Source organism: Moschus berezovskii, chromosome 1 (genome assembly GCF_049115385.1).
Source record: "Moschus berezovskii isolate FMDL1 chromosome 1, NW_MosBer_1.0, whole genome shotgun sequence".
Classification (NCBI taxonomy): domain Eukaryota; kingdom Metazoa; phylum Chordata; class Mammalia; order Artiodactyla; family Moschidae; genus Moschus; species Moschus berezovskii.
This window is the reverse complement of record NC_142460.1, coordinates 66,552,142-66,579,137: the sequence shown is the minus strand read 5'-3', so window position 1 is coordinate 66,579,137 and position 26,996 is coordinate 66,552,142. Positions and strand designations below refer to the sequence as shown.

The 26,996-nt window shown below is 38.2% G+C and overlaps 1 protein-coding gene across 5 annotated transcripts in view; it reads left to right on the top strand.

The window, feature by feature from the left end:
- The window catches only part of SENP7 (SUMO specific peptidase 7), a 139,065-nt gene that overhangs the window by 6,336 nt on the left and 105,733 nt on the right, over positions 1 to 26,996 (top strand). For all 5 annotated transcript variants that reach the window (XM_088836661.1, XM_088836659.1, XM_088836660.1 and 2 more), the window contains exons 2-3: positions 15,024 to 15,076; positions 19,009 to 19,107. In XM_088836661.1, the coding sequence (XP_088692787.1) occupies positions 15,024 to 15,076; positions 19,009 to 19,107 (152 nt within the window). The remainder of the gene's footprint in view (positions 1 to 15,023; positions 15,077 to 19,008; positions 19,108 to 26,996) is intronic.

Genomic DNA, 26,996 nt, shown 5'->3' with positions numbered 1-26,996 from the left:
TTAAAGTAGTATGAGGTTGCTGGATTTGGCAATTAGGTCTTTTTTTTTTTAAACCACTGATTTTAGTAAAGCAATAGGAGAAAAGACAGGTTTCAAGAGGCTAAATGAATGAGTGGTGTGAGGAAGCAGAAAATGAGATATGAAGGAAAGGAGTTTTCTGGAACAAGGAGTATAGAATTAGGTAGAAAAGGATTTTTAAAAGAAGAATATAAAACTCATATTGGTGTGGCCTGGGTAAGGGGTCAGGGGAGAGAGAAAGATACCAGATGGAAGCTAACTGATAGGGTGAGGTCCTAGGAGAAATGGGGGAGGAGACTCAAAGGACAGCTTGTTAAGACTTGGAGAAAGGAGGGAAGATAGATAAAGATACCGATAAATTTAGAGAAGTTAAGGCTATTGAATTCATGACTTATAAGTGAAATAGGAGTCAACATCATTTTTTTTTTTAACATCATCTTTTGAGAAAGACTTTCAGGTGGTATTTAGAGCTCAAAATAGAGTTCAGTTCAGTCGCTCAGTCGTGTCCGACTCTCCGCGACCCCATGAATCCCAGCACGCCAGGCCTCCCTTTCAATTATGAATGAATAAAACTGTTAACTAGTTTTGAAAAAGTCTTAGTTAACATAAGTGTGACTCCATAGATAGTAGTGGTTGTGGTTATCAAAATTATGTGATTTTCTTTAACAGTGTTAAGCAATCCAGGAGCAAGAGTTGGGGGGGGGTAGTTTTACTCAGGACTAAAGGGTGTTATAAGATGTGGGCTTAACATATGTATTTAGTGTGAGTGCGAAAACGAAAGGGTCAAAGGACAGTGTATTGTAGAATAGAGGTTCACATTTGTGAACTCCTGCATTGCAGACAAATTCTTTACTGTCTGAGCCACCAGGGAAGCCCACAAAGTGTAATGCTATTTCTTAAATCCATCCGTTCATGAATGCATGTTGTGGAAATGGGAATGTGATGTGAAGTAGTTTGTTGGACTCAAGTAAATTAAGATGAGTCCATTGTATTGCATGAGTTGATTTTTGAAAGTTTTAGAGCTTCAGTATGATGGTAGATTTTTTAATGATAGGAAAACTGTGAATCAAGTATCAGTATTTAGGAATGTTGGAGAGGATCTTGGTTCAGTACAGGGCAATTCTAATATGGATAAGTTAATAATACATAGAAGTTATGGGAATTTTACTGGAGGAATTGTTGCAATAAAGATTGAATATTACAATAAAGATTGAATATTACTTGGAAGCGGAGAAGGCAATGGCAAGCCACTCCAGTACTATTGCCTGGGGAATCCCATGGATGGAGGAGCCTGGTGGGCTGCAGTCCGTGGGGTCGCTAAGGGTGGGACACGACTGAGCGACTTCACTTTCACTTTTCACTTTCACACATTGGAGAAGGAAATGCAACCCACTCCAGTGTTCTTGCCTGGAGAATCCCAGGGACGGGGGAGCCTGGTGGGCTTCCGTCTATGGGGTCACACAGAGTCGGACACGACTGAAGTGATGCAGCAACAGCAGCATTACTTGGAAGTGGTGGTGGGGGAGGAGGTTGTTAATCTCTTCCCCTGTTTTTATAAATGGGAGAAGAATCTTGAGAGTGTCTTTAAAAATAGTGTAGTCAATAAAAATCTGTATAATTTAATTATATGATTATGTATTAAAAGTATCAGTAATAAAAAGGATTCAGTTAAACTAAGTTGGAGGAAATGTTCAGTGAGAAAGCTGTAAGGAAAATGTATTGACCTGGGAAAGGAATTTGGTGGGCTCGGGAAGAGATAGAGAAGAGTATAGATGACGACCGTACCTCAATTTAAAAAAAAAGGAACAAAGCGAAAAGAATAATAAAAAGACGTGTACTCAAGGGTCAGGTTAAAAGAAAAGTGTAGTGGAAAGAGTAGTGAGGCATTGCCTGAGAAGAGAATAGCACTGTAATAAGCTGTAGGGATTGAAATATAGGGCGTTGAAATGTGATTCCCAGGCCTGGTGATCAAAGGGAAAGGATTGGAAAGTATATTAGGGGAATGTAGTAACACAAGGAGTGGTTTATAGATAGGACTAAGTAGCTGTAAAGACGCCGACTGGAACATTGCTGTAATGGTGCTGTCTCAAACTTGCCTCTCAGATGGCTGCCTCTAATATGAGTCTTCAGTAATTTAGGAGACAAGCTAATGTGAGCTGCTGCTGCTTATTGATATGTAACATATGAACAAGTTCCATTGTGTGAGTGTGTTTGTAAGTCTAATAAAGTTAGCCTAGGTACCGAACTAACAGAATTGGCTGTACTGTAATAGCTTTATAATACTTTGCATACAAATAATACACAAAGAAGCAAACACACTAAAAACATTTTTAATCTTACAGTACCTTGAAAAATAATAGTAGTGCGGTAGAACAGCTGGCGTTCAGGGGGTGGCATCGAGTGAACAGGCAAGAAGAGTTACGGACTGGAAGAGGAAGAGAGTGGGAGATGGTAGAGCTGAAGGATCATCAGCAGTAGGAGATGGAGGGCAAGCTGCAGTTTCACTCACACCTGATGTTGATGGCACAGGATCTGGTTTCTTGCTGGATTCAGTTCTATCTACCCTCTTGCTTCTGGACATCCTGGACTTGAATTAAAGATACTGGACTACTGTATACTGTAAAGTACACAAAAACAGCCACTTGTCGAGGATGCAGACATGTGACAGTATGCACAGACATGTGAAGTAACTTACGTGTTTGGACATGCAAATGCATATTTGCATCTTTGAAAGTTCATGACTTGAAGGTTCATATGTAGGGGACCTACTATTCTTATGTTGGTAATTCACTGTTTGGCTGCACTTAGCATCGCACTATGCTCCCACCTATTTCTGCCTGTCTAAAACTTATTATCCAAAACTTACTTCAAAATCCAGTTCAACTGTGCCTTTTAAGAACTATCTCATAATTAACTCAAACTTAAAAATATTTCAAAAAATAATTCAAAATTAGGAAAAGTATTCCTAATTTTGAACTTTTTATGTAAGCTCACCAGATTCCATCATATATTCTAGCTGCTGAATTGTTTGATCTCTGCTGTTATCCTGTTAACCCTGTGACAGGGACTGTCTTATTTTTTATCCCCATAGCATCCAGCATACCTAGAGTGTGCTGGTTAACAATACCAACTCTGGACTCACACCAGGGATGGATTAACATGGCGACCTTGGCAAGTTATTTAGATTATTCAGACCTAAATTCTTCATCTATAAAATGGTGATAATGCCATTACTGAATTCACAAGGCCTTTGTTAGGATTAAATAAAATAATCTGAGTAAAGTATTTAGCATAGTACCTGGCAATGGAAATTATTGTTATTTAAAATAAACATTTATGAAATAAATAAATTAATGAATGGCTCCACAAACTACTTGGGAAAAAGTCACGCTTTCAAATTATTTAACTTGTATATGTAAAGAATATATATATTTAGAATGGGAATAACTAGCATTTTTCTGTATGCTAATACAAATGCATTAATGTTTCTTAAAGAGAGATATTTTAGTATAAAATAATAAGTTATTTCTTTTACATATTTTATACTATTTGCCAGATGTAATCTAAATATTTTAATATAGACAATCTCACTTTATTTTGAAGTATAGTTGATGTACATTATTGTGTAAGTTTCAGGTGTACAGCACAGTGATTCAGCTATATATATATACTGTGTATGTGTGTGTGTGTGTGTATATATATATCTTTTAGATTATTTTCCATTATGTTATAAGATATTGAATGTTATTCCCTGTGTTATATACTAAATGCTTGTGAATATTTCTCCTTGTGTTATACAGTAAATCCTTATTGCGTAACTATTTTATGTACAGTAGTTTGTGTCCGTTAATCCCATCAGTTCAGTTCAGTCGCTCAGTTGTGTCTGACTCTGCGACCCCATGGACTGCAGCACACCAGGCCTCTCTGTCCATCACCAACTCCCAGAGTTTATTCAAACTCATGTCCAGTGATGCCATCCAACCATCTCATCCTCTGTTGTCCCCTTCTCCTGCCTTCGGTCTTTCCCGGCATCAGGGTCTTCTCCAGTGTATCAGTTCTTCCCATCAGGTGGCCAAAGTATTGGAGTTTCAGCTTCAGCATCAGTCCTTCCAGTGAATATTCAGGACTGATTTCCTTTATAATGGACTGGTTGGATCTTCTTGCAGTTCAAGGGACTCAAAGAGTCTTCTCCAACATCACAGTTCAAAAGTGTTGATTCTTTGGCACTCAGCTTTCTTTATAGTCCAACCCTCACGGGCCTACATGACTACTGGAAAAACCATAACCTTGACTAGATGGACCTTTGTTGGCAAAGTAGCGTCTCTGCTTTTTAATATGCTGTCTAGGTTGGGCATAACTTTTCTTCCAAGAAGCAAGCGTCTTTGAATTTCATGGCTGCAGTCACCATCTGCAGTGATTTTGGAGCCCCCCAAAATTAAGTCTCTCACTTTTTCCATTGTTTCCCCATCTATTTGCCATGAAGAACCCTTGGACTGCAAGGAGATCCAGCCAGTCCATTCTGGGGGAGATCAGTCCTGGGTGTTCATTGGAAGGACTGATGCTAAAGCTGAAACTCCAATACTTTGGCCACCTCATGTGACGAGTTGACTCACTGGAAAAGACTCTGATGCTGGGAAGGGTTGGGGGCAGGAGGAGAAGGGGACGACAGAGAATGAGATGGCTGGATGGCATCACCGACTCAATGGACATGAGTTTGAGTAAACTCTGGGAGTTGGTAGTGGACAGGGAGGCCTGGCGTGCTGTGATTCGTGGGGTCGCGGAGAGTCGGACACGACTGAGCGACTGAACTGAACTAAACTGACTGGGACTGGATGCCATGATCTTAGTTTTCTGAATGTTGAGCTTTAAGCCAACTTTTTCACTCTCCTCTTTCACTTTCATCAAGAGGCTCTTTAGTTCTTTGCCTTTTGCCATAAGGGTGGTGTCATCTGCATATGTGAGGTTATTAATATTTCTTTCTCCTGGCAATCTTGATTCCAGTTTGTGCTTCATCCAGCCCAGCGTTTCTCATGATAAGCTCTGCATATAAGTTAAATAAGCAGTGTGACAATATATAGCTTTGATGTACTTCTTTCCCTATTTGGAACCAGTCTATTCCATATCCATTTCTAACTGTTGCTTCCTGACCTGCATAAAGATTTCTCAAGAGAAGGTCAGGTGGTCTGGTATTCCCATTTCTTGAAGAATTTTCCACAGTTTGTTGTGATTCACACAGTCAAAGGCTTTGACATAGTCAATAAAGCAGAAATAAATGTTTTTCTGGAACTCTCTTGCTTTTTTGATGATCCAACGGGTGTCAGCAATTTGATCTCTGGTTCCTCTGCCTTTTCTAAATCCAGCTTGAACATCTGGAAGTTCACGGTTCATATAACAGTTGAAGCCTGGCTTGGAGAATTTTGAGCATGACTTTACTAGTGTGTGAGATGAGTGCAACTGTGTGGTAGTTTGAGCATTCTTTGGCATTGCCTTTCTTTGGGATTGGAATGAAAACTGATCCTTTCCAGTCCTGTGGCCACTGCTGAGTTTTTCAGATTTACTGGCATGTTGACAAATTTGCGGCACTTTCACAGCATCATCTTTTAGGATTTGAAATAGCTCAACTGGAATTCCATCACCTCCACTAGCTTTGTTCGTAGTGATGCTTCCTAAGGCTCCTTGTCTTCATATTCCAGGATGTCTGGCTCTAGGTGAGTGATCACACCATGATGATTATTTGGGTCATGAAGATCTTGTTTGTATAGTTCTTCTGTGTATTCTTGCTACCTCTTCTTAATATCTTCTGCTTCTGTTAGTTTCATACCATTTCTGTCCTTTATTGTGCCCATCTTTGCATGAATTGTTTGCTTGGTATCTCTGATTTTCTTGAGGAGATCTCTGGTCTTTACCATTCTATTGTCTTCCTCTGATTCTTTGTACTGATCACTAAGGAAGGCTTTCTTATCTCTCCTTGTTTTTCTTTGCAACTTTGCATTCAAATGGGTATATCTTTCTTTCTCTCCTTTGCATTTCACTTCTCTTCTTTTCACAGCTATTTGTAAGGCCTCCTCAGACATCGTTTTGCTTTTTCGCACTTCTTTTCCATGGGGATGGTCTTGGTCCCTGTCTCCTGTACAATGTCACGAACCTCCGTCCATAGTTCATCAGGCACTCTATCAAATCTAGTCCGTTAAATCTATTTCTCACTTCCACTGAATAATCATAAGGGATTTGATTTAGGTCATACCTGAATGGTCTAGTGGTTTCCCTACTTTCTTCAATTTAAGTCTGAATTTGGCAATAAGGAGTTCATGATCTGACCCACAGTCAGCACTCGGTCTTGTTTTTGCTGACTGTATAGAGCTTCTTCATCTTTGTCTGCAAGGAATATAATCAGTCTAATTTTGTTGTTGACCATCTGGTGATGTCCATATGTAGAGTCTTCTCTTGTGTTGTTGGAAGAGAGTGTTTGCTATAACCAGTATGTTCTCTTGGCAAAACTCTTATTAGCCTTTGCCCTGCTAATCCCATATTCATAATTTATTCTCTCCTGCCCCTCCTTTCCCCTTTAATAGCCATAACTTTGTTTTCCATGTCTGTAAGTCTTATTACTGTTTTGTATATAGATTCATTTGTATTACCTTTTGGATTCCACATTCAAGTGATATCATGTCATATTTATCTTTTTCTGACTTGTTTCACTTAGTATGACATTCTCTAGGTCCTTTCATGTTGCTGCAAATGACAGTATTTCATTTTTATGGTAATATTCCATTATGTGTGTGGAATATTTTTCCATTTATCCATTTAATCTTTTTCCATTTACTTGTTGACAGACATGTAGTTTGCTTCCATGTTTTGACTCTTACAAATAGTGCTGCTGTGAACATTCAGTTCAGTTCAGTTCAGTCGCTCAGTCGATTGGGGTTGCTTATGTCTTTTTGGATTAGAATTTCCATCTTTTCTGGATGTATGCCCAGGAGTGGGATTACTGAATCATGGTAGCTCTATTTTTAGTTTTGTAAGGAACCCCCATACTGTATTTCATAGTGGCTGTACCAATTTAACTTCCCACCAGCAAGGTAGGAGAGTTTCCTTTTCTCTATATCCTCTCCAGCATTTATTATTTGTAGCCTTTTTAATGATATTTATTCTTACTGGTGTGAGGCAATATGTCATTGTGGTTTTGATTTGCATTTCTCTATTAATTAACAGTGTTGAGTGATTTTGGCCATCTGTATGTCTTCTTTGGAGAAATGTCTACTTAGATCGTCTGCCCATAGTTTGATTGTTTTTGTTTTTTTTTTTTAAATATTGAGTTATATGAGCTGTTTGTATATTTTGGAAATTAAGCTCTTATCAGTCACATTGTTTCCAACTATTTTCTCCCATTCCATAGTTGTCTTTTCCTTTTGTTGATGGTTTCCTTTGCTGTGCAAAAGCTTTTATGTTTGATTAGGCCCTATTTATTTATTTTTGCTCTTAATTATTTTTTGGAGATTAGCCTATCTCACTTTAATCTTAGGAATTGAAAAGTTGGATATACTCCCCTTTTTAGAGATGAGAAACTGAGTCTCTGGATTATGAAATGGCAACCTGTTCCAGTATTTTTGCCTGGAAAATTCCATGGACAGAGGAACCTGGTGGGCTACAGTCCATGGGGTCACAAAGAGTTGGCTACTACTAAGCTGGCCTGAAAGAAGCACAAGCTGGAATCAAGATTGCTGGGAGAAATATCAATAACTTCAGATATGCAGATGACACCACCCTTATGGCAGAAAGTGAAGAGGAACTCAAAAGCCTCTTGATGAAAGTGAAAGAGGAGAGTGAAAAGGTTGGCTTGAAGCCCAACATTCAGAAAACAAAGATCATGGCATCTGGTCCCATCACTTCATGGTAAATAGATGGGGAAACAATGGAAACAGTGTCAGACTTTATTTTTTTGGGCTCCAAAATCACTGCAGATGCTGATTGCAGCCAGGAAATTAAAAGACGCTTACTCCTTGGAAGGAAAGTTATGACCAACCTGGATAACATATTAAAAAGCCAGAGACATTACTTTGCCAACAAAGGTCTGTCTGTCTAGTCAAGGCTATGGTTTTTCCAGTGGTCGTATATGGATGTGAAAGTTGGACTGTGAAGAAAGCTGAGCGCCGAAGAATTGATGCTTTTGAACTATGGTGCTGGAGAAGACTCTTGAGAGTCCCTTGGACTGCAAGGAGATCCAACCAGTCCATTCTGAAGGAGATCGATCCTGGGTGTTCATTGGAAGGACTGATGCTAAAGCTGAAACTCCAGTACTTTGGCCACCTCATGTGAAGAGTTGACTCCCTGGAAAAGACTCTGATGCTGGGAAGGATTGGGGGTGGGAAGAGAAGGGGACGACAGAGAATGAGATAGCTGGATGGCATCACTGACTCGATGGACATGAGTTTGAGTGAACTCCGGGAGTTGGTGATGGACAGGGAGGCCTGGCGTGCTGTGATTCATGGGGTCACAAAGAGTCGGACACGACTGAGCGACTGAACTGAACTGAAGCATGCTGCTAAGTCGCTTCAGTCGTGTCTGACTCTGTGTGACCCCATAGATGGCAGCCCATCAGGCTCCCCCTTCCCTGGGATTCTCCAGGCAAGAACACTGGAGTGGGTTGCTATTTCATTCTCCAGTGCATGAAAGTTAAAAGTGAAAGTGAAGTTGCTCAGTCCTGTCTGACTCTTGGCGACCCCATGGACTGCAGCCTACCAGGCTCCTCCATCATGGGATTTTCCAGGCAAGAGTACTGGTGTGGCTTTCCATTGCCTTCTCCTAAGCATGCATGGATGCAATTGAGTCTCAGGGAAGTCACAACTAGTAAGCCAAGATATAAATTTAGGTTTTCTGGCTTTAATAATTTTATTCTTGAGCACTGTGTTATAGTAGACAGTCACAAGTAGAGGTGCATCATATGTTTATTAAAATGCTCCAACCAATCTTATATAGGATGGAACAACTCAGTTATCAAAACCTCTAAAATTTTGGGAAATCACAATAGTATTAATTAAAAGAAATATGCAAAAATCTGTAAAGTTTGATTTAAGCAACTTGTATTACTTTAAAAAGTATATTTATTTATTTAAAAAATGTTTATTTATTTTTGGCTGTGTTTGGTCTTCGTTGCTGCACAGGCTTTTCTCTAGTTGTGGCAAATATTGGCTACTATTGCTGCAGAGCATGAATTTCTCAGCATTGGCTTCTCTTCTTGTGGAGCACAGGCTGTGGTGCCCGGGCTTCAGTAGTTGCAGCGCTTGGCCTCAGTAGTTGTGGCTCCTGAGGTTTAGAGTATAGTCTCAGTAGTTTTGGCGCATGGGCTTAAGTTGCCCTGAGGCATGTGAGATCTTTCTGGATCAGGGATTAAACCCATGTCTCCTGCAGTGCCAGGCAGATTCTTTACCACTGAGCCACCACGGAAGCCCTATATATTAAGTTGAAAATTGACTAGAAATTGAATTTATATACAAAAGGCTTTCTGGCTTTCTTTCTGTTTTTTTTTTTTTTTAAGAAGTTCTTAACATTTACTTAAATGTTACTTGTTTTTGGTAGTTTAAGAAGTACTACTTTATTGACAATTGTTTAAAACTGTCAAAAGCTTAAATATAGAAGTTAAAATGATTTTTATATCAGTGATTACTCGAGGAAATGCATTTGGTAGAACTCATGTTATTTTTATGAAATGAGATAATTTATTTCAGGTATATAGATTTCTGGATAAGTTATAGCCCATTTGTTATAGCTGTTACTTTACAAGTTTTTTCATTATTAAGTTGAGGTATTACATGTAGTCTCTTCATGGTCACAGCAAATTCAGGGAAGCTATGAGCCATGGGTGCAGGGCCACCCAGGATGGACAGGTCATACTGAAGAGTTCTGACAGAAGGTGGTTCACTGGAGTAAGAAATGAAAGTCCACACTAGTAGTCTTGCTTGGAGAACCCCATGGACAGTATGAAAAGGCAAAAAAGATATGTCTCTGGAAGATAAGCCCCCAAGGTTGGAAGGTGTCCAATATGCTACCGGGAAAGAGCAGAGGGGAATTATGAATAGCTCCTGAAAGAATGAAGCAGCTGGACCAAAGTGGAAATGATGCTCAGTTGTGGATGTGTCTGGTGGTGAAAGTTAAGTCGTATGCTGTGCAGAACAATATTGCATAGGAACCTGGAATATTAGGTCCATGAATCAAGGTAAACTGGACATAGTAGCAGGCGATGGCAAAAGAGAACGTCGCCATCTTAGAAATCAGTGAATTAAAATGGATGGTAATGGATGAATTTAATTTAAACAGCCATTGTATCTACCACTGTAAGCAAGAATTCCTTGGAAGAAATGGAGTTGCCTTCATAGTCAACAGAAGAGTTCAAAATGCAGTACTTTGGTGCAGCCTCAAAAATGGCAGAAGTCTGTCCCCTAACCACTGATGCCAAAGAAGTTGAAGTTGACCAGTTCTATGAAGACCTACAAGTTCTTGTAGAAATAACACCAAAAAAACGATGTCCTTTTCATCATAGGGGACTGGAATGCAATAGTAGGAAGTCAAGAGATATCTAGAATAACGAGCAAGTTTGGCCTTGCAGTACAGAATGAAGAAGGGTAAAGGCTAACAGAGTTTTGTCAAGAAAACATGATCGTTGATTCCAGCAACCTAAGAGATGACTCCACACATGGACATCACCAGATGGTCAGTACTGGAATCAGATTGATGATGTTCTTTGCAGCCAAAGATGAGAGGATCTATACAGTCAGTAGAAACAAGACCTGAAGCTGACTGTGGCTCAGATCATGAGTTCCTTATTGCAAAACTCAGGCTTAAATTAAAGAAAGTAGGAAAAGAAATAGGCCATTCAAGTGCAACCTAAATCAAATCCGTGGATGTGATGAATAGATTCAAGGGATTAGATCTGGTAGAGTGCTTGAAGAACTGTGGATAGAGGTTCGTAACATTGTACAATAGGCAGTGACCAAAACCATCCTAAAAGAAAAAGAAATGTAGGACGGCCAGGTGGTTGTTTTAGGAGGCTTTACAAATAGCTGAGAAAAGAAGATAAGTGAAAAGCAAGGGAGAAAGGGAAAGATACACCCAACTGAATTCAGTGTTCCAGAGAATGGCAAGGAGAGATAAGAAGACCTTCTTAAATGACCAATGCAGAGATATAGAGGAAAACAGTAAAATGGGGACTATTGGAGATCTCTTCAAGAAAGTTGAAGATACCAAGGTGACATTTCTTGTAAGGATGGGCATGATAAAGGACAAAAATGATAAGACCCAACAGAAGCAGAAGATCTTAAGAAGAGGTGGCAAGAATATACAGAAGAACTATACAGAAAATGTCTTAATGAGCCAGATAACCACGATGGTATGGTCACTCACTGAGAGACAGACATCCTGGAATGTGAGGTCAAGTGGGTCTTAGGAAGCATTACTATGAACAAAGTGAGTGGATATGATGGAATTCCAGCTGAGCTATTTAAAATCCTAAAAGGTGATGCTATTAAAGTACTGCGCTCAATATAGATCAGCAAATTTGGAAAACTCAGCAGTGACCACAGGACTGGAAAAGGTCAGTTTTCATTCCAATCCCAAAGAAGGGTGATGCCAAAAATTGTTCAAACTGTGGTACAGTTGCTCTCATTTCACATGCTGGCAAGGTTATCCTTAATTGTTCAAGCTAGACTTTAGCAGTATGTGAACTGAGAACTTCCAGATATGCCGGCTAGGTTTTGAAGAGTCAGAGGAAACAGAGATCAAATTCACTGAATCATGGAGAAAGCAAGGGAAGTCCAGAGAAAACATCTATTTCTGCCTCTTTGACTACGTTAAAGCCTTTGACTGTGTGGATCACAACAAACTGTGGAAAATTGTTAAAAGAAATGGTAATACCAGACAACCTTACCTGCCTCCTGAGAAACCTGTAAGTGGGTTAAGAAGCAACAGTTAGGACGGGACATGAAGCGATGGATTGGTTCAAAATTGGAAAAGGAGTAGGACAAGGCTGTATATTGATACTTGGTTTATTTAACTTATATGGAGAGTACATCATGTGAAATGCTGGGGTGGATGAATCACAAGCTGGAATCAAGATTGCCAGGAGAAATATAACAATGTCAGATATGCAGATGATACCACTCTGATGGCAGAAAGTGAAGAGGAAGTAAAGAGCCTCTTGGTGAAAATGAAAGAGGAGACGGAAAAAGCTAACTTAAAACTCAACATTAAAAAATTAAGATCATGGCATCCAGTCCCATCACTTCATGGCAAATAGAAGGGGGAAAAGTGGAAGCAATGACAGATTTTTTTTTCTTGGGCTCCAGAATCACTGAGGTCAGTGACTGCAGTCATGAAATTAAAAGACACTTGCTCCATGAAAGGAAAACTTAGACGGTGTATTAAGAAGCAAAGACATCACTTTGCTGATAAAGTTCCGATTAGTCAAAGCTGTGGTTTTTCCAGTAGTCATGTATGGTTGTGAGAGTTGGACCATTCAAGAAGACCGAGTCCTGAAGAATTGATGCTTTTGAACTGTGGTGCTGGAGAAGACTCTTGAGAGTCCCTTGGATAGCAAGGAGATCAAACCAGTCAATCCTTAAGAAAATCAACCCTGAATAGTCATTGGAAGGACTGTTGCCAAAGCTGAACTCCAATACTTTGTCCACCTGATGCGAAGAACCCACTTAAAGGAAAAGACCCTAATGCTGGGAAAGATTGAAGGCAAAAGGAGAAGAAGGTAGCAGAAGATTAGATGGTTAGATAGCATCACGGACACAATGGACATAAATTTGAGCAAACTCTGGGAGATACTCAGGGTGACAGGAGCCTGGCTTGCTGCAGTCTACAAGGTCACAAAGAGTTGGACACAACTTAGTGAGCAAACAACCAACAATTCCATATGACACAGTACCATGTCTTTGATGTTTGATGACTTTTTATACTTGTATATATACACCTGTATAACTATCACCTAGTTCAAGATTGGAACATTTTGAGCATCTCAGAAGTCTAACTTGTATCCTGTCCCAGTGAGTTAGTGGTCTTTCCATGTTTGGGTACTTGCACCATCCTAACTAATATCATCATAGATTTGTTTTACCCATTCTTGAATTCCACATAAATAGAATTGTGCATAGTTGTGCATCTGATTTTCTTTGAATATAATGTCTGTGAGATGTATTCATATTGTGCATAGCAGTTATTCAGTTTTCTGTCGTATAAAAAATTTTATTCATGTAGTTTTCTATTGTATAAAAAGATCTATTCTTGCTCCTGTGATGGATATTTGGATTGTTTTTAGGTTTCATCATTAAGAACAAAGATAACATTTTTATACATGCCTGTTTTATAGGATAGCATTTTTATGCCTTTTAGAGGCATAAGCACTGATTTCTTTTGGTTAAATATCTATAAATGATGGACATTAAGTAAGCAGGTGTCTAACTTTAGAAGATACTGACTGACAAAGTAGATGTATTCATTTACCCTCCCACAAGCCGTATATGAGACTTCTAGTCATACAGAATATGACCAATTACCAATACTTGGTATTGTTAAAAAAAAAAAGCAAACTTGACATTGTTTGTCTTTTTAATTTTACCCTAAGGGTAAATGATGTTCTATTGCTATTTTAGCTTGCACTTCCCTAGTAATAATCAAATTGAAGTACTTTAATAATGAATAGATACTTCATATGTTTATTGGCCATTTGGACTTTTTTTTATTAAGTAGCTATTCAGGGGTTTTGCTCATTGTGAACATTGGGTTGTCTTGCCTTTGCTTTATAGGAGTTCTTTATGTATTCTGGTTATGAGTCCTTTGACAGATGCATGTATTACACAGTATTAACTATAGTCATCATGCTGTACATAGATAACTGCATTATAAATCATCTTCTTCCAGTCTGAAGTTTGCTTTCTCATTCAGTGATGAGGTTTGGTGAACAAAGTTTTTAATTTTAATGAAGTTGAGTTTATTAATCTTTTCCTTTATGGTTAGTACTACTTGAATCTTGTTTCAAAAATCCTTACCAACCCCAAGATCATGACGATATTCCCTTCATTTTTATTCTAGAAGCTTTATTTGTCTTTGACATTTAAATCTGTGATCCATTTATAAGTAATTTTTGTGTATAATGTGATGTTTATTATTTATTTGTTTACATCATTTGGTTATAAAATTTCTTCAGCATTACTCATGGAAAAGATCATCCCTTCCTCACTGAATTGCGGGGGTGTGTTTGTCTTAAGCAAGTGATCACATATGTGTGGATCTTTATGATTGATTTTTATTATGAAATTTGTGAGAAATTCCAGTGAATTGTAAGTTCCAGGAAGACTTAAACTGTGTTAATTTGCTCACTACACAGTACCCACTGGCCGGCACAGTGCCAGGCACATGATAACCATTCAATAAGAATCATTCATGTTGATGTTTGGCAGAAACCAACAAAATTCTGTCAAGCAATTATCCTTCAGTTAGAAAAATAAATTTAAAATAAAACAAAAGAAAATGAAACAAAGAACATCCGTTAGGAAGTCTGAAAAATGGTGAAGAAAGATCTAAGCTGGTCTTTTTTGCATAGATGCTTAGATATGTAGCCCTCACCCTCTGCTCTCCTCTCCTCTCCGATAGGCCCCTTGTTCCCCATTTTAAGAATTTATCTGGTCTTATGGTTCAACCAAAATATATCAAAGACCTCTCGGATACTAGGATTTTTGCCAGGGGATTTCTTACTTAGTTCTTAGAGTCAGCTACCTGTCGTTTTTCAGTTGTCATCGTACTATATTGTTTAATCAAGAAATTTTATGAGAATCTGTTACTCTTCTGTTTATTTTTGACCTTTATGTAAGTCCTTCAGGTTCTGTGAAGTGTATCATTATAAATTGTAAATCTAACAAGAAAAGTTACTTTAAGACAGAAGATAGCTATGAAAGGGTTAATTCTGTTCCGTTGTCTCTTAAATGCTAATTTTTGTCATGTCTTTGTAGAAATTGTCACAGAAGGGAAGAGGAAAAAGCCTTCATCTTCAGAGTTACATAAGGTAATATTGAAAGTATTTTGGTATTTGTCTCTTCAATAAAATTTTAAAGAAAATACTGTAAATCTTTAACTAATCAGTCTGTTTTGGGGAATGTGTTAGTCATTCAGTCATGTCCGATTCTTTGTGACCCCATGGACTGTACGCTGCCAGGCTTCTCGGTCCAAGGAATTCTCCAGGCAACAATAACTGGAGTGGGTAGCCGTTTCCTTCCCCAGGGGATCTTCCTGACTCAGGGATTGAACTTAGGTCTTTTTTACCATCTGAGCCACCAGTGGTATATCCTAATTAATCAAGGGTTAACTAGAAAATATGAAATCCTTTCTGGGACCAGCCTTGTTTAAATCATTACAAAATTTACCAGTATTCTTTTCAAATCTTATTTTAAATTTATATAAAACAGAACTCATTTCTTTGATGATCGAATATAGTAGAGTACCTCATGTGCATTCATTTATGATACTGTAGATGTTGAAGAGTTGTATTCAAGTTATGCGCTGAAAGTTACTATTTGGTATGTATCTTTTTAAATTTTTTTTTCATCTATTTCTTTTATATAAGCCAGGAGTAGCAAAACAAGCAAAATGAGGTTTCTACCTACCTAGAAGGTGTTGTAAAAGATTTAATCTGTTTTTAGAAAGATAATCTTTTTTCCTATAGAATTTTGTGATTTAAATGCCATAGTACCTTGATTTGCATTATAATAATTTATTAGAGACTTTTCTCTGAAGCATTCTAATTATACACAAAGAACTTTAATTTGGCACAGTTTTTGGAAAAAAAGAGTGAGAAGAAGATATCATAAAGGAGGGCTGTGAAATCAAGAGTACCTTGCAAGACCACACAGAGAATGTAGCTTTGGGTACTCTTATTCTACCTTTGTTTACTTCAGATTTGTGGGGTGTGAGTTCTTCATTTAGTGTTCTGGATTTAGTGAATTCCCTGGTGGTCCAGTGGTTGGGACTCTGATTTCACTGCTGTGGGCCTGGGTTCGATTCCTGGTTGGAAACTAAGATCCTGCAAGCCATGCCAGGCAGCAAAAAACAAAAGGAAAAAAAATCTGGATTTAGCTTAAGTGAGATAAATAAGGGAGTTAAAAAAGAGATTTTACATTGCTTCTATGTGTGTATATGTGTCCAACTCTTTGCGGTCCCATAGATTGTAGCCCATCAGGCTCCTCTGTCCATGGACTTTTCTGGGTAAGGATACTGGAGCAGTTTGCAATTTGCTACTCCAAGGTATCTTCTTGACCCAGGGATTGAGCCCACATCTCTTGTGTCTCCTGCATTTGCAGGCAGATTCTTTACCGCTGTGCCACCTGGGAAGCCCATTACCTTGCTACTATACCCAGTTTTATTTATTTATTCAATTAAAAAATCTTTATTGGAGTATAGTTGATTTACAGTGTTGTGTTAGTTTTAGGTGTACAGCAAAGTGAATCAATTATATGTGTGCATATATCCACTCTTCAACATTCTTTTCCCATATAGGTCATTACAGAGTATTGAGTAGAGTTTCCTGTGCTATACAGTAGATCCTTATTAGCTATCTATTTTAAATGTAATAGTGTGTATATGTGGAGAAGGAAATTGCAACACACTCCAGTATTCTTGTCTGGGAAATCCCATGGGCAGAGAAGCCTGGCGGGTTACAGTCCATGGGGTTGCAAAGCGTTGGACACGACTTAGCAGCCAAACAACAACAACAGTGTGTATATGTCAATCTCAATCTCATAGTTTTTCCTTCCCCCCTACCCTCTTTCTCCTCTGGTTACTGTAAGGTTCTTTTCTATGTCTTTAACTCTGTTCCTGTTTTGTAAATAAGTTCATTTGTACGATTTTTTAGATTCTACAAATAAGCAACGTCATATGATATCTGTCTTTCTCTGTCTGACTTACTTTACTCAGTATAACAATATTTAGGTCCATCCATGTTGTTGCAAATGCTATTATTTCATTCTTTTTTATGGCTGAGTAATATTCCATTGTGTATATGACCGCATCTTCTTTATCGATTCCTCTGTTGGTGGACATTTAAGTTGCTTCCACCTACTAGCTTTTGTAAACAGTGTTGCAGTGAACATTGGGATGCATGCATCTTTTCAAAGTATGGTTTTCTTCAGTTATATGCCCAGGAGTGGGATTGCTGGATTATATGGTAGCTCTAGTTTTAGTTTTTTAAGGAACCTCCATACTGTTCTTCCTAGTGGCTATATCAATTTGCATTCCCACCAGCAGTGTAGGAGGGTTCCTTTCACTTCACCCTCTTCAGCATTTACTGTTTGTAGTTTTTTAAAAATAATTTTTTCTATTTATTTTTGGCTTCACTGAGTCTTTGTTGCTGCATTCAGGCTTTCTCCGGATGCACTGAGGGCTAGTCTGTAGTTGCAGTGCGCAGGCTTCTCATTGTGGTGGCTTCTCTTGTTGAGGAGTGTAGGTTCTAGGAGGTGTGGGCTTCAGTAATTGTGGCTTGCAGACTCCAGAGCTAAGGCTCAGTGGTTCTGGCACATGGGCTTAGTTTCCCCACAGCTTGTGGGATCTTCTCAGATCAGGGATCAAAGTGGTGTCCCCTGCATTGCAAGGTGGATTCTTAGTCTCTGGACCACCAGGGAAGCCCTTTTGCTTTACTCTTATTGAAACCATATTATGGTGTTATTGATTGTAGTTGATACAGTGCTTATTATGCATGATGAGTCACTTTAGTCATGTCTGACACTTTGCAACCCTATGGATTGTAGCCCACCAGGCACCTCTGTCTGTGGGATTTTCCAGGCAGGAATACTGGAGTGGGTTGCCATGCCCTCCTTTAGGGGATCTTCCAGACCCAGGGATTGACCCCACGTCTCTTATGTCTCCTGCATTGGCAGGCGGGTTCTTTACCACTCTCACCACCTGGGAAGCCCAATGCTTATTATATTGGAAGCCCAGTGCTTATTTTGTAGCTGAACTTGATGCTTAACCATCATTTATAATGTGAAAGTTAAATTATTTAAGTTGTAAACATGATTTCAAGCTTGTGGCTACAATCCATCCATTCATTTGTTTATTCAGTGTATTGTAAGCCATTCACTTTGGAATATAAAGGTGACTAAGTCAGAATACCCTCTTAGTCCCTTTACAGTCTGGCTCTGGCGAAGAAGACAAACATGTAGATAAATAATTATAATATAGCATGATATGTGTAATACAAACTACCAAGTATTAATACCCAGAAAAAGGAAAGCCCTGGTATGGGAGTGACGATTGTGTGGATAAGAATAATTTTTTGCAGAATCTGAGGTATTTAATAGGGGAGAAATAGAGGGAAAAGCATTCTAGGTTAAAGGAGCAGTACATGCAGAGGTCTAGAGATGTATGCTTGAAGAAGGTTGAGTAAACTCAGTGTGGTTATGGTGTAGAGTTTGTGATGTGTGAGTGACATCAAAGAGCCCAGATTGTTAAGAGTTACATCTGTAAGTAATGGGCACCATTGTTGTAGTTTAAGATTGTAGCCATAATTAGATTTGTATATTAGAGAACTCTGGGGGTAGTGTTTGAGAGATTAGAAGAGGAAGAAACTCCAATTAAGAATAGTTAAGTAGTTATTGTGATACCTTGTTTATCTACTTTTATACTGAGTGAAAGAGGCTTTTTATAAAATCATATTTAACTGCTGCTGCTGCTGTTAAGTCGCTTCAGTTGTGTCCAACTCTGTGCGACCCCATAGAAGGCAGCCCACCAGGCTCCCCTGTCCCTGGGATTCTCCAGACAAGAACACTGGAGTGGGTTGCCATTTCCTTCTCTGCATATTTAACTACCTATCAATTAAACACTGAACTTAAAACTCTTTAAAAATAATAGCAAAATATTAATGCAGGTAATGTAGTGATTCTGTTAGCTCATTCAGTTCTTACTTATATTTCAATTAAACTAATTATTTTCTCATTTTGGTTTCAGATAACAAAGATATTAAGTGCAAAACCAGAGGATGTTCATGTTCAGTCACCACTGTCCAAACTCAGAAGCTCAGAACACTGGGATGTTTCTTTGCAGGGGGTAAATAAAAACTATCTTCTTATAAGTATATAGCGTTACTTAATCTGTTTTAAAATATTTTAATAAAGCTTAATTTTTATTTTCATATATGTTCTTTTTAAAAAATTTTCTTATGTTACATAATTGCAGGTTTTAAATTAATTTATTTCTGGCATATGGTGAAATCATGCTTTGTGGTTAGGGTCATTTTTCAGTTTAAATCTAAGAATAGTGTATTGTGCATGGTGCTTTTCTTCATGGAATTTAAATCTCATTATTATATATTGTATTTTAAGTTTATGATAATGTTAAACTTATTAGAGGAGAAGGAAATGGCAACCCACTCCAGTATTCTTGCCTGGAGAATCCCATGCACAGAGGAGCTTGGAGGATACAGTCCATGGGGTTGCAGAGAGTCAGACATGACCAAGCAACTAACGCTAACGCTAAGCTTATTAGAATCCCTTGCTTTTTTTGTTTTGTAAATTTAAGAGGGTATATTGTAAAAAGTGACACAACTATTTTAAAAGATAGCCTGATTGTAAATCTGCACCAGTTTTATCACTTTTAAGTATTACTATAGAGTTCTCATAAGTAAGGCTTAAGATAGCACTTTATATGTTCTTTTTTCTTTTCTCGACTGGCACTACTCATGGTCAGTGTTTTAAAAATGCAATTTTTTCTCAGATTTTCCAGTTCTCTGTTTGAGGATATACATATTGGTCTACTGGTTTTATTGGTCTACATTTCTAACATAATGCAATACCACAGGTTGGTGGCTTAAACAACAGAAAGTTATCTTGTCACAGATCTGGAGGCTAGAAGTCCAAGATCAAGGTGTGGGCCGGGTTGTTCTCTCTAAGGCCTCTTTCCTTGGCTTACAGTTGGCTACCTTCTTGCTGTGTTCTCATATGGCCTCTTTTTTGTGCACACACATCCCTGGAGTTTCTTCCTCTTCCTGTAAGGACACTAGTCTTGTAAATTATGCTCCCACCCTTTTGACCCCATTTAAATATAACCTCCCTGTGTAAAGGCCCTATCTTCACATACATACATGTTAAAGGTTAGGACGTCAACATGCAAATTTTGAAGGGGACAGTTCAGCTCATAATGGTAGCATTTTAGGATAACAGACTTTAAGTCACCTTGAATATATGTATTTTTATGTTACAGACAAGAAAAATTAACCATTTATTAAAACTTGTTCTCAGAGGAAAGATTTGCTGTTAGTATTAGTTGCTTTAATATTATTTATTTATTTTGACTGTGCTTCATGGCTTGTGGGATCTTGGTTCCCTGACCAGGGATTGAACCCATTGAAAATACAGTTTTCTAGCCACTGGACCACCAAGGAATTCCCTAATGTTATTAAAAAATTTAGTGATTAAATAATACATTTGTTTTTTATACAGGGTATAGAAAAGGAAAATAATAAATGGGACTATTCCCTGAATGCAGTCACTACTGACAGGTTTTTTCCTTTCATTCCTTTCAAGAAGGAAAAAGCATGTTGCCCACATACAACTGTACATTTTTTGATCATTGCTGAAGAGGGATCATGAAATACATCTTGTTCTGTGTTTTGCCATTTTCAGTTAGTAATATTTTAATTTTTTTCTATTTTAACCCATTTAGATGTACCTCTTTTACTTATTTTTTATTGGCTTTACAATACTCCCCAAATATACTATATCCAATAATTTATTCACTTAGTGCACTGATATTAGACAGTTTGGTTGTTTCTAGAGTTTTACTAATAGAAATAGTATTGCAGCAACCTTTGTTTTTCTTAAGCAGGGAACCATTTTTGAGTGGGATTACTAGGTGTAAGGAAATTTGTATATTAAATTTTTATAAATACAGAAAAATTATCTCAGAAAATTTGCATTAATATGTATTGCCACCAATGAGAGATCCCATATTTCTACAAATTTACTAGTTAGTATTGAATGTTGTCATGTAGTGAAATTGTTGCCAACAGAAGAAAAAAGTACATTATTTTAGGAAAATTTTATCTATATTTGCATATTTTATTTTATGCTTTGGAATACTGAATGGAGTAAAAATATAGCATTTTAAATACACACAGTCTCTTAGAAGTAAATGGATGTGATTTGAATTTGTTTTCTTAAGGAGTGTCTTACTAAATATGTTTCTTCCTCTACCCTTGGGTCATATAATCTTTCTTTAGTTTTTGGCCTTCAAGAGGCAGACATGGATCACCAGAGAGCTCTTTAGGTATTAGGTCTCTATGTTATATAATCTGCTCTCTTCTCTTTCTTTAACTCTTCTTTGTTTCAGCAGGCTTCTTTTCCTGAGAAGTAACAACTTACTTTCTCTTGCTCTCCCTGACCCACTAAGTGAAACAGGGCCTCCTCAGCCTCATCAGAGACAAATTTTCTTTTCCTATGACTAGTTTCCTATATTAGTTGGATGTCTTCTTTAGGATAGTGATACTTTACTTCTGGGAATCTACATCCTATTTGAGATTTGAAGTGGCAAGTGTGTCAGCATAACCTTGGTCCCTTGTTGCTTTAGATCTAACAGTATTTGTTAAATGTGCTTCATAGTTTGTAGACTTTGAGGTGGTACCAAAATCTTGCTTCATGGTTTCTCCCACACACCACCATAGCTTTCAATGAAAAAAAAAGGGATAAGTGCCAGTTTCCATAATCTTCAGCAGAATTTTAACTTGTTTATTTATGTTTTTTACTGAGACACATAAAGCAGGTCTTAGGTATATAATTGGATGAGCTTTGACTCCTGTAACATGTGCAACCAGTGTCTCAGTGAAATAGAGCGCTGTCATGAGCCCTTAGAGTTCTCTTTCCCTTACCCTGGTATCTTTTCTTTGCCTGTTGTCTCTATTCCCACCCTGTTCTGGACAACCAGTTTTTTAATTTCTAAATTCGTGAGATAGTTTTGCCTGTTTTTTCAGTGTATACTCTTTTGTGTTGCCTTCTTTTGCTTAGTAAGGTGTTGTTGAAGCTCATTTTTGTTTTGTACCTATTAGTAGTTTGTTCCTTTTTATTGTTGAGCAATATTCTATTATATGAGTATAACACAATTCATTTATCTAATTCTTCTGTTGGTGAACTTTGGGACTTTTAATTTGCTTTGCCCTGATGATCAATGGTGTCAAAATATTTTCATTTTTTTTTTATTAGAGTGTACTTGCTTTACAATGTTGTGTTAGTTTCTTCTGTACTGAAAAGTGAATCAGCTCTATGTGTACAGTTGTTGTTTAGTTGCTAAGTCATTTTTTTTTTTTTATGTGACTTGAACAGGCGCAAAGTCACGTTCTACTCTTTTGCAACTCCATGAACTATATATATAGCCTGCTAGGCTCCTCTGTCCATGGGATTTCCCAGGCAAGGATACTGGAGTGGGTGGCCATTTCTTTCTCCAGGGGATCTTCCTGACCCAGGGATTGAACTCGAATCTCCTGCATTGGGAGGCAGATTCTTTACCACTGAGTCAAGCAGGGAAGTCCATATTTATACATATAATTTCCTCTCTTTTGGATTTCCTTTTCATTTAGGTCACCACGGAACACTGAGTAGAGTTCTCTGTGGTCTACAGTTGTTTGTCATTAATTATCTATTTTATACATAGTAGTGAAAATATTCTCAAATGTTGATTAGCTGTTGTGTATCATCTTTTCCGTGATGTGTCCAAATATTTTGCCCCTTTAAATATATATTTTATATTTATTCTCAAATATATTTGACAGTGAATTTATGTATAATTAAATTAATCCATTTTAAGTGATCTCTGAATTTTGACAAATGTATACATTTTTGCAACCACCAGTGTAATAAAGGTGTGTGTGTATTTGTATTTATCAGTTTTTTCTTGATGTAAAGTTCTATGAGTCATATTAGAATCTTTATAGACTCATAGGACTGTCATCACAGTGAAGATACTGTATAGTTCCATCACTCCAAAAAATTCCCTGGTGCTGTCCTCTTTGTAGATTCTTCTTATCCTCATCCATAATCTATGCTAACATTGCTGTTTTCTGTCCTTGTACTTCTACATTTTCCAGAGTGTCACATGAATGTAATCATGGAGCATGTAATGTTTTAATGTTTTGAGGGTGTTTTTTTCACTTAGTTTAGTGCCAGTGAGATTCATCCTTGTTGTTGATGAATAACAAACTATATCAATAGTTTGTTTATCCATTCCCAAATGAACCATTGAAGGACATAAGGGTTGTTTCCAGTTTTTAGCAATTAGGAATACAGGCTTTTTTGTGAGCAGAAGTTTTAATCTCTCCAGGATAAATACCTTGAAGTGGGATTCCTGAGTCATGTGGTAAGTATATACCTAACTGACAAACTGATTTCCAGAATACCATTTTACATTTCTACCAGTAATGTGTGGCAACTTCTGGTAACAGCACTTGGTACTGTCAGTTTACTAATTTTTTTAAATTAGCAGATTTTATTTTTTAGAGTAGTCTTAGGTTTACCAAAAATTGAAGGGCTAGTACAAACAGTCCTCGAGTACTTATACTACTCTCCCTTACCCTCACACAAAGTTTCCTTATCATTAACATCTTGCATTAATGTGGTACATTTGGTGAGCCAAATATGATATATTTTTTGATATTGAGATATAGGTACTATGTAACATTGTGTTCAGTTCAGTTCAGTCGCGTCTGACTCTGCGACCCCATGAATTGCAGCACGCCAGGCCTCCCTGTCCATCAGCAACTCCCGGAGTGCACTCAAACTCATGTCCATCGAGTCGGTGATGCCATCCAGCCATCTCATCCTTTGTCGTCCCCTCTCCTCCTGCCCCCAGTCCCTCCCAGAATCAGGGTCTTTTCCAATGAGTCAACTCTTCGCATGAGGTGGCCAAAGTACTGGAGTTTCAGCTTTACCATCAGTCCTTCCAATGAACACCCAGGAATGATTTCCTTTAGGATGGACTGGTTGGATCTCCTTGCAGTCCAAGGGACTCTCAAGAATCTTCTCCAGCACCACAGTTCAAAAGCATCAATTCTTCAGTGCTCAGCTTTCTTCACCGTCCAACTCTCACATCCATACATGACCACTGGAAAAACCATAGCCTTGACTAGATGGACCTTTGTTGGCAAAGTAATGTCTCTGCTTTTTAATATGCTATCCAGGTTGGTCATAACTTTCCTTCTAAGGAGTAAGCGTCTTTTAATTTCATGGCTGCAATCACCATCTGCAGTGATTTTGGAGCCCAAAGTCTGACACTGTTTCCACTGTTTCTCCATCTATTTCCCATGAAGTGATGGGAACAGATGCCATGATTGAGCTTTAAGCCAACTTTTTCACTCTCCTCTTTCACTTTCATCAAGAGGCTTTTGAGTTCCTCTTCACTTTCTGCCATAAGGGTGGTGTCATCTGCATACTAAGGTTATTGATATTTCTCCTGGCAATCTTGATTCCAGCTTGTGCTTCTTCCAGCCCAGCGCTTCTCATGATGTACTCTGCATATAAGTTAAGCAGGGTGACAATATACAGCCTTAACGTACTCCTTTTCCTATTTGGAACCAGTCTGTTGTTCCATGTCCAGTTCTAACTATTGCTTCCTGACCTGCATACAGGTTTCTCAAGAGGCAGGTCAGGTGGTCTGATATTCTCATCTCTTTCAGAATTTTCCACAGTTTATTGTGATCCACATAGTCAAAGACTTTGGCATAGTCAATAAAGCAGAAATATTTGTTTTTCTGGAACTCTCTTGCTTTTTCCATGATCCAGTGGATGTTGGCAATTTGATCTCTGGTTATAACATAATTTGGGAAGGAAATAGCAAACCACTGCAATGTTCTTACCTAGAGAATTCCATGGACAGAGGAGTATGGTGGGCTACAGTCATAGAGTCACAAAAAGTCAGACATGACTGGTCAAGTATCCACACATATTTTATTTATTTAAAAATATTTTTCAATTTTAATTTTTAAAAATTTATTTAATTTTTTCATATACATACTTTAAGAAAAACTTGTGAAGAAAATTTTGCTGTGTAACTTTCACAGCTGGTTAATTTAACTACATTTCTTTTTTCTTCTGTCTGTTCTGTTCAGTCACTCAGTCGTGTCCGACTCTTTGCGACCCCGTGGACTGTAGCCTACCAGGCTTCTCCGTCCATGGGATTCTCCAGGCAAGAATACTGGAGTGGGTTACCATTTCCTTCTCCAGGGGATCTTCCCGACCCAGGGATCAAACCCGGGTCTCCCGCATTGGAGGCAGACGCGTTAACCTCTGAGCCACCAGGGTTATTTTTAATTGGAAGATAATTGCTTTACAGCATTGGTTTGGTTTCTGCCATACAACATCATGGATCAGCCATAAGTATATATGTCCCTTCCCTCTTGAACCTCCCTCCCACCCCCAAGCCCATCCTACCCCTCTTGGTTGTTATAGAGTACTGGGTTGAGTTCTCTGTGTTATGCAGTTTCTTCCCACCAGCTTTCTGTCTTACATACGGTAATGTATATGTTTCAATGCTACTCTCTCAGTTCGACCACCCTCTCTTCACCCCTTTGTGTCTGGAAATCCGTTCTCTATGTCTGAATCTCTATTCCTGCCTTGCAGGTAGGTTCATCAGTATCATTTTTCTCGATCCCTTACATACGTTAATATACGTACTTGTTTTTCTGACTTATTTCATTCTGTATAACAGGCTGTAGGTTCATCCATCTCAGTTCAACTGACTCAAATTTGGTTCCTTTTTATAGCTGAGTAATATTTCATTGTATGTATGTACCGCAGCTTCTGATTTATTTGTTTTGGGGATCAAGCCATTCTATCCAAGGGCTTCACGAAAGCATCAAAAATCTAGAAAGGGGCTTCCCTGATGGTCCTGTGGTTAAGAATCTGCCTTGCAATGCAGGGAATATCAGTTTGATCCCTGGTCCAGGAAGATGCCGCATGGCTATGGGCAGCTAAACCCATGCGCCACAATTACTAAGTTCATGTGCAGCAGCTACTGAAGCCCACTCACCTAAAGCCCATGCTCCACAAGAGAAGCCACCACAGTGAAAAGCCCAAGCACTGCAACTAGAGAGTGGCCCCTACTCTCTGCAAGTAGAGAAAGCCTGCATGCGGTAATAAAGACCCAGCGCAGCTGAAAAAAAAAAAAAACCTAGGAGGACAGTGAGATCTTGACATTCTCTTCCTGGCTGGAATCTCCCCAGCTTCACTGTCCCTGAAAGCCATAATGATTGATACATATTTAAATTGCAAAATTATTGCCACAGTAAATTTAGTTAACATTCATCACCATACATATTAATAGTTATAATTTTTTTTTCCCATGATGATACTTTTAAGATCTACTCTCTTCAGTTCAATTCAGTTCAGTTACTCAGTCTTGTCCAACTCTTTGCTACTGCCATGGACTGCAGCATGCCAGGCTTCCCTGTCCATCATCAGCTCCCGGAGCTTACTCAAACTCATGTCCATTGAGTTGGTGATGCCATCCAACCATCTCATTAGTCTCTTAGCCATTTTCAAATATACAGTACAGTTTTGTTCACTAAGTCCATATGTTGTACATTACATCCCCAGGACTTACTTACCGTATAACTGGAAATTTGTACTTTTTGACCATCTTCACCCATTCTCCCCAACTGTCAACCTCTGCGTCTGGCAACCACAAATCTGTTCTCTGTACTAATGACTTAAAAAAAATTCTGCATCTAAGTGAGATCATATGGTATTTATTTTTTCTCTTTCTGACTTATTTCACTTAATATAATGCCCTGAAAGTGCACGCATGCTATCGCAAATGGCAAGGTTTCCTTCTTTTTTATGGTGGAATAATATTCCTTGTGTGTGTGTATGTTTGTGTATATAACATGTTTTGTTTATCCGTTCATCCATTGATGGACACTTAGATTGTTTCCACCTCTTGGTTATTGTAAATAA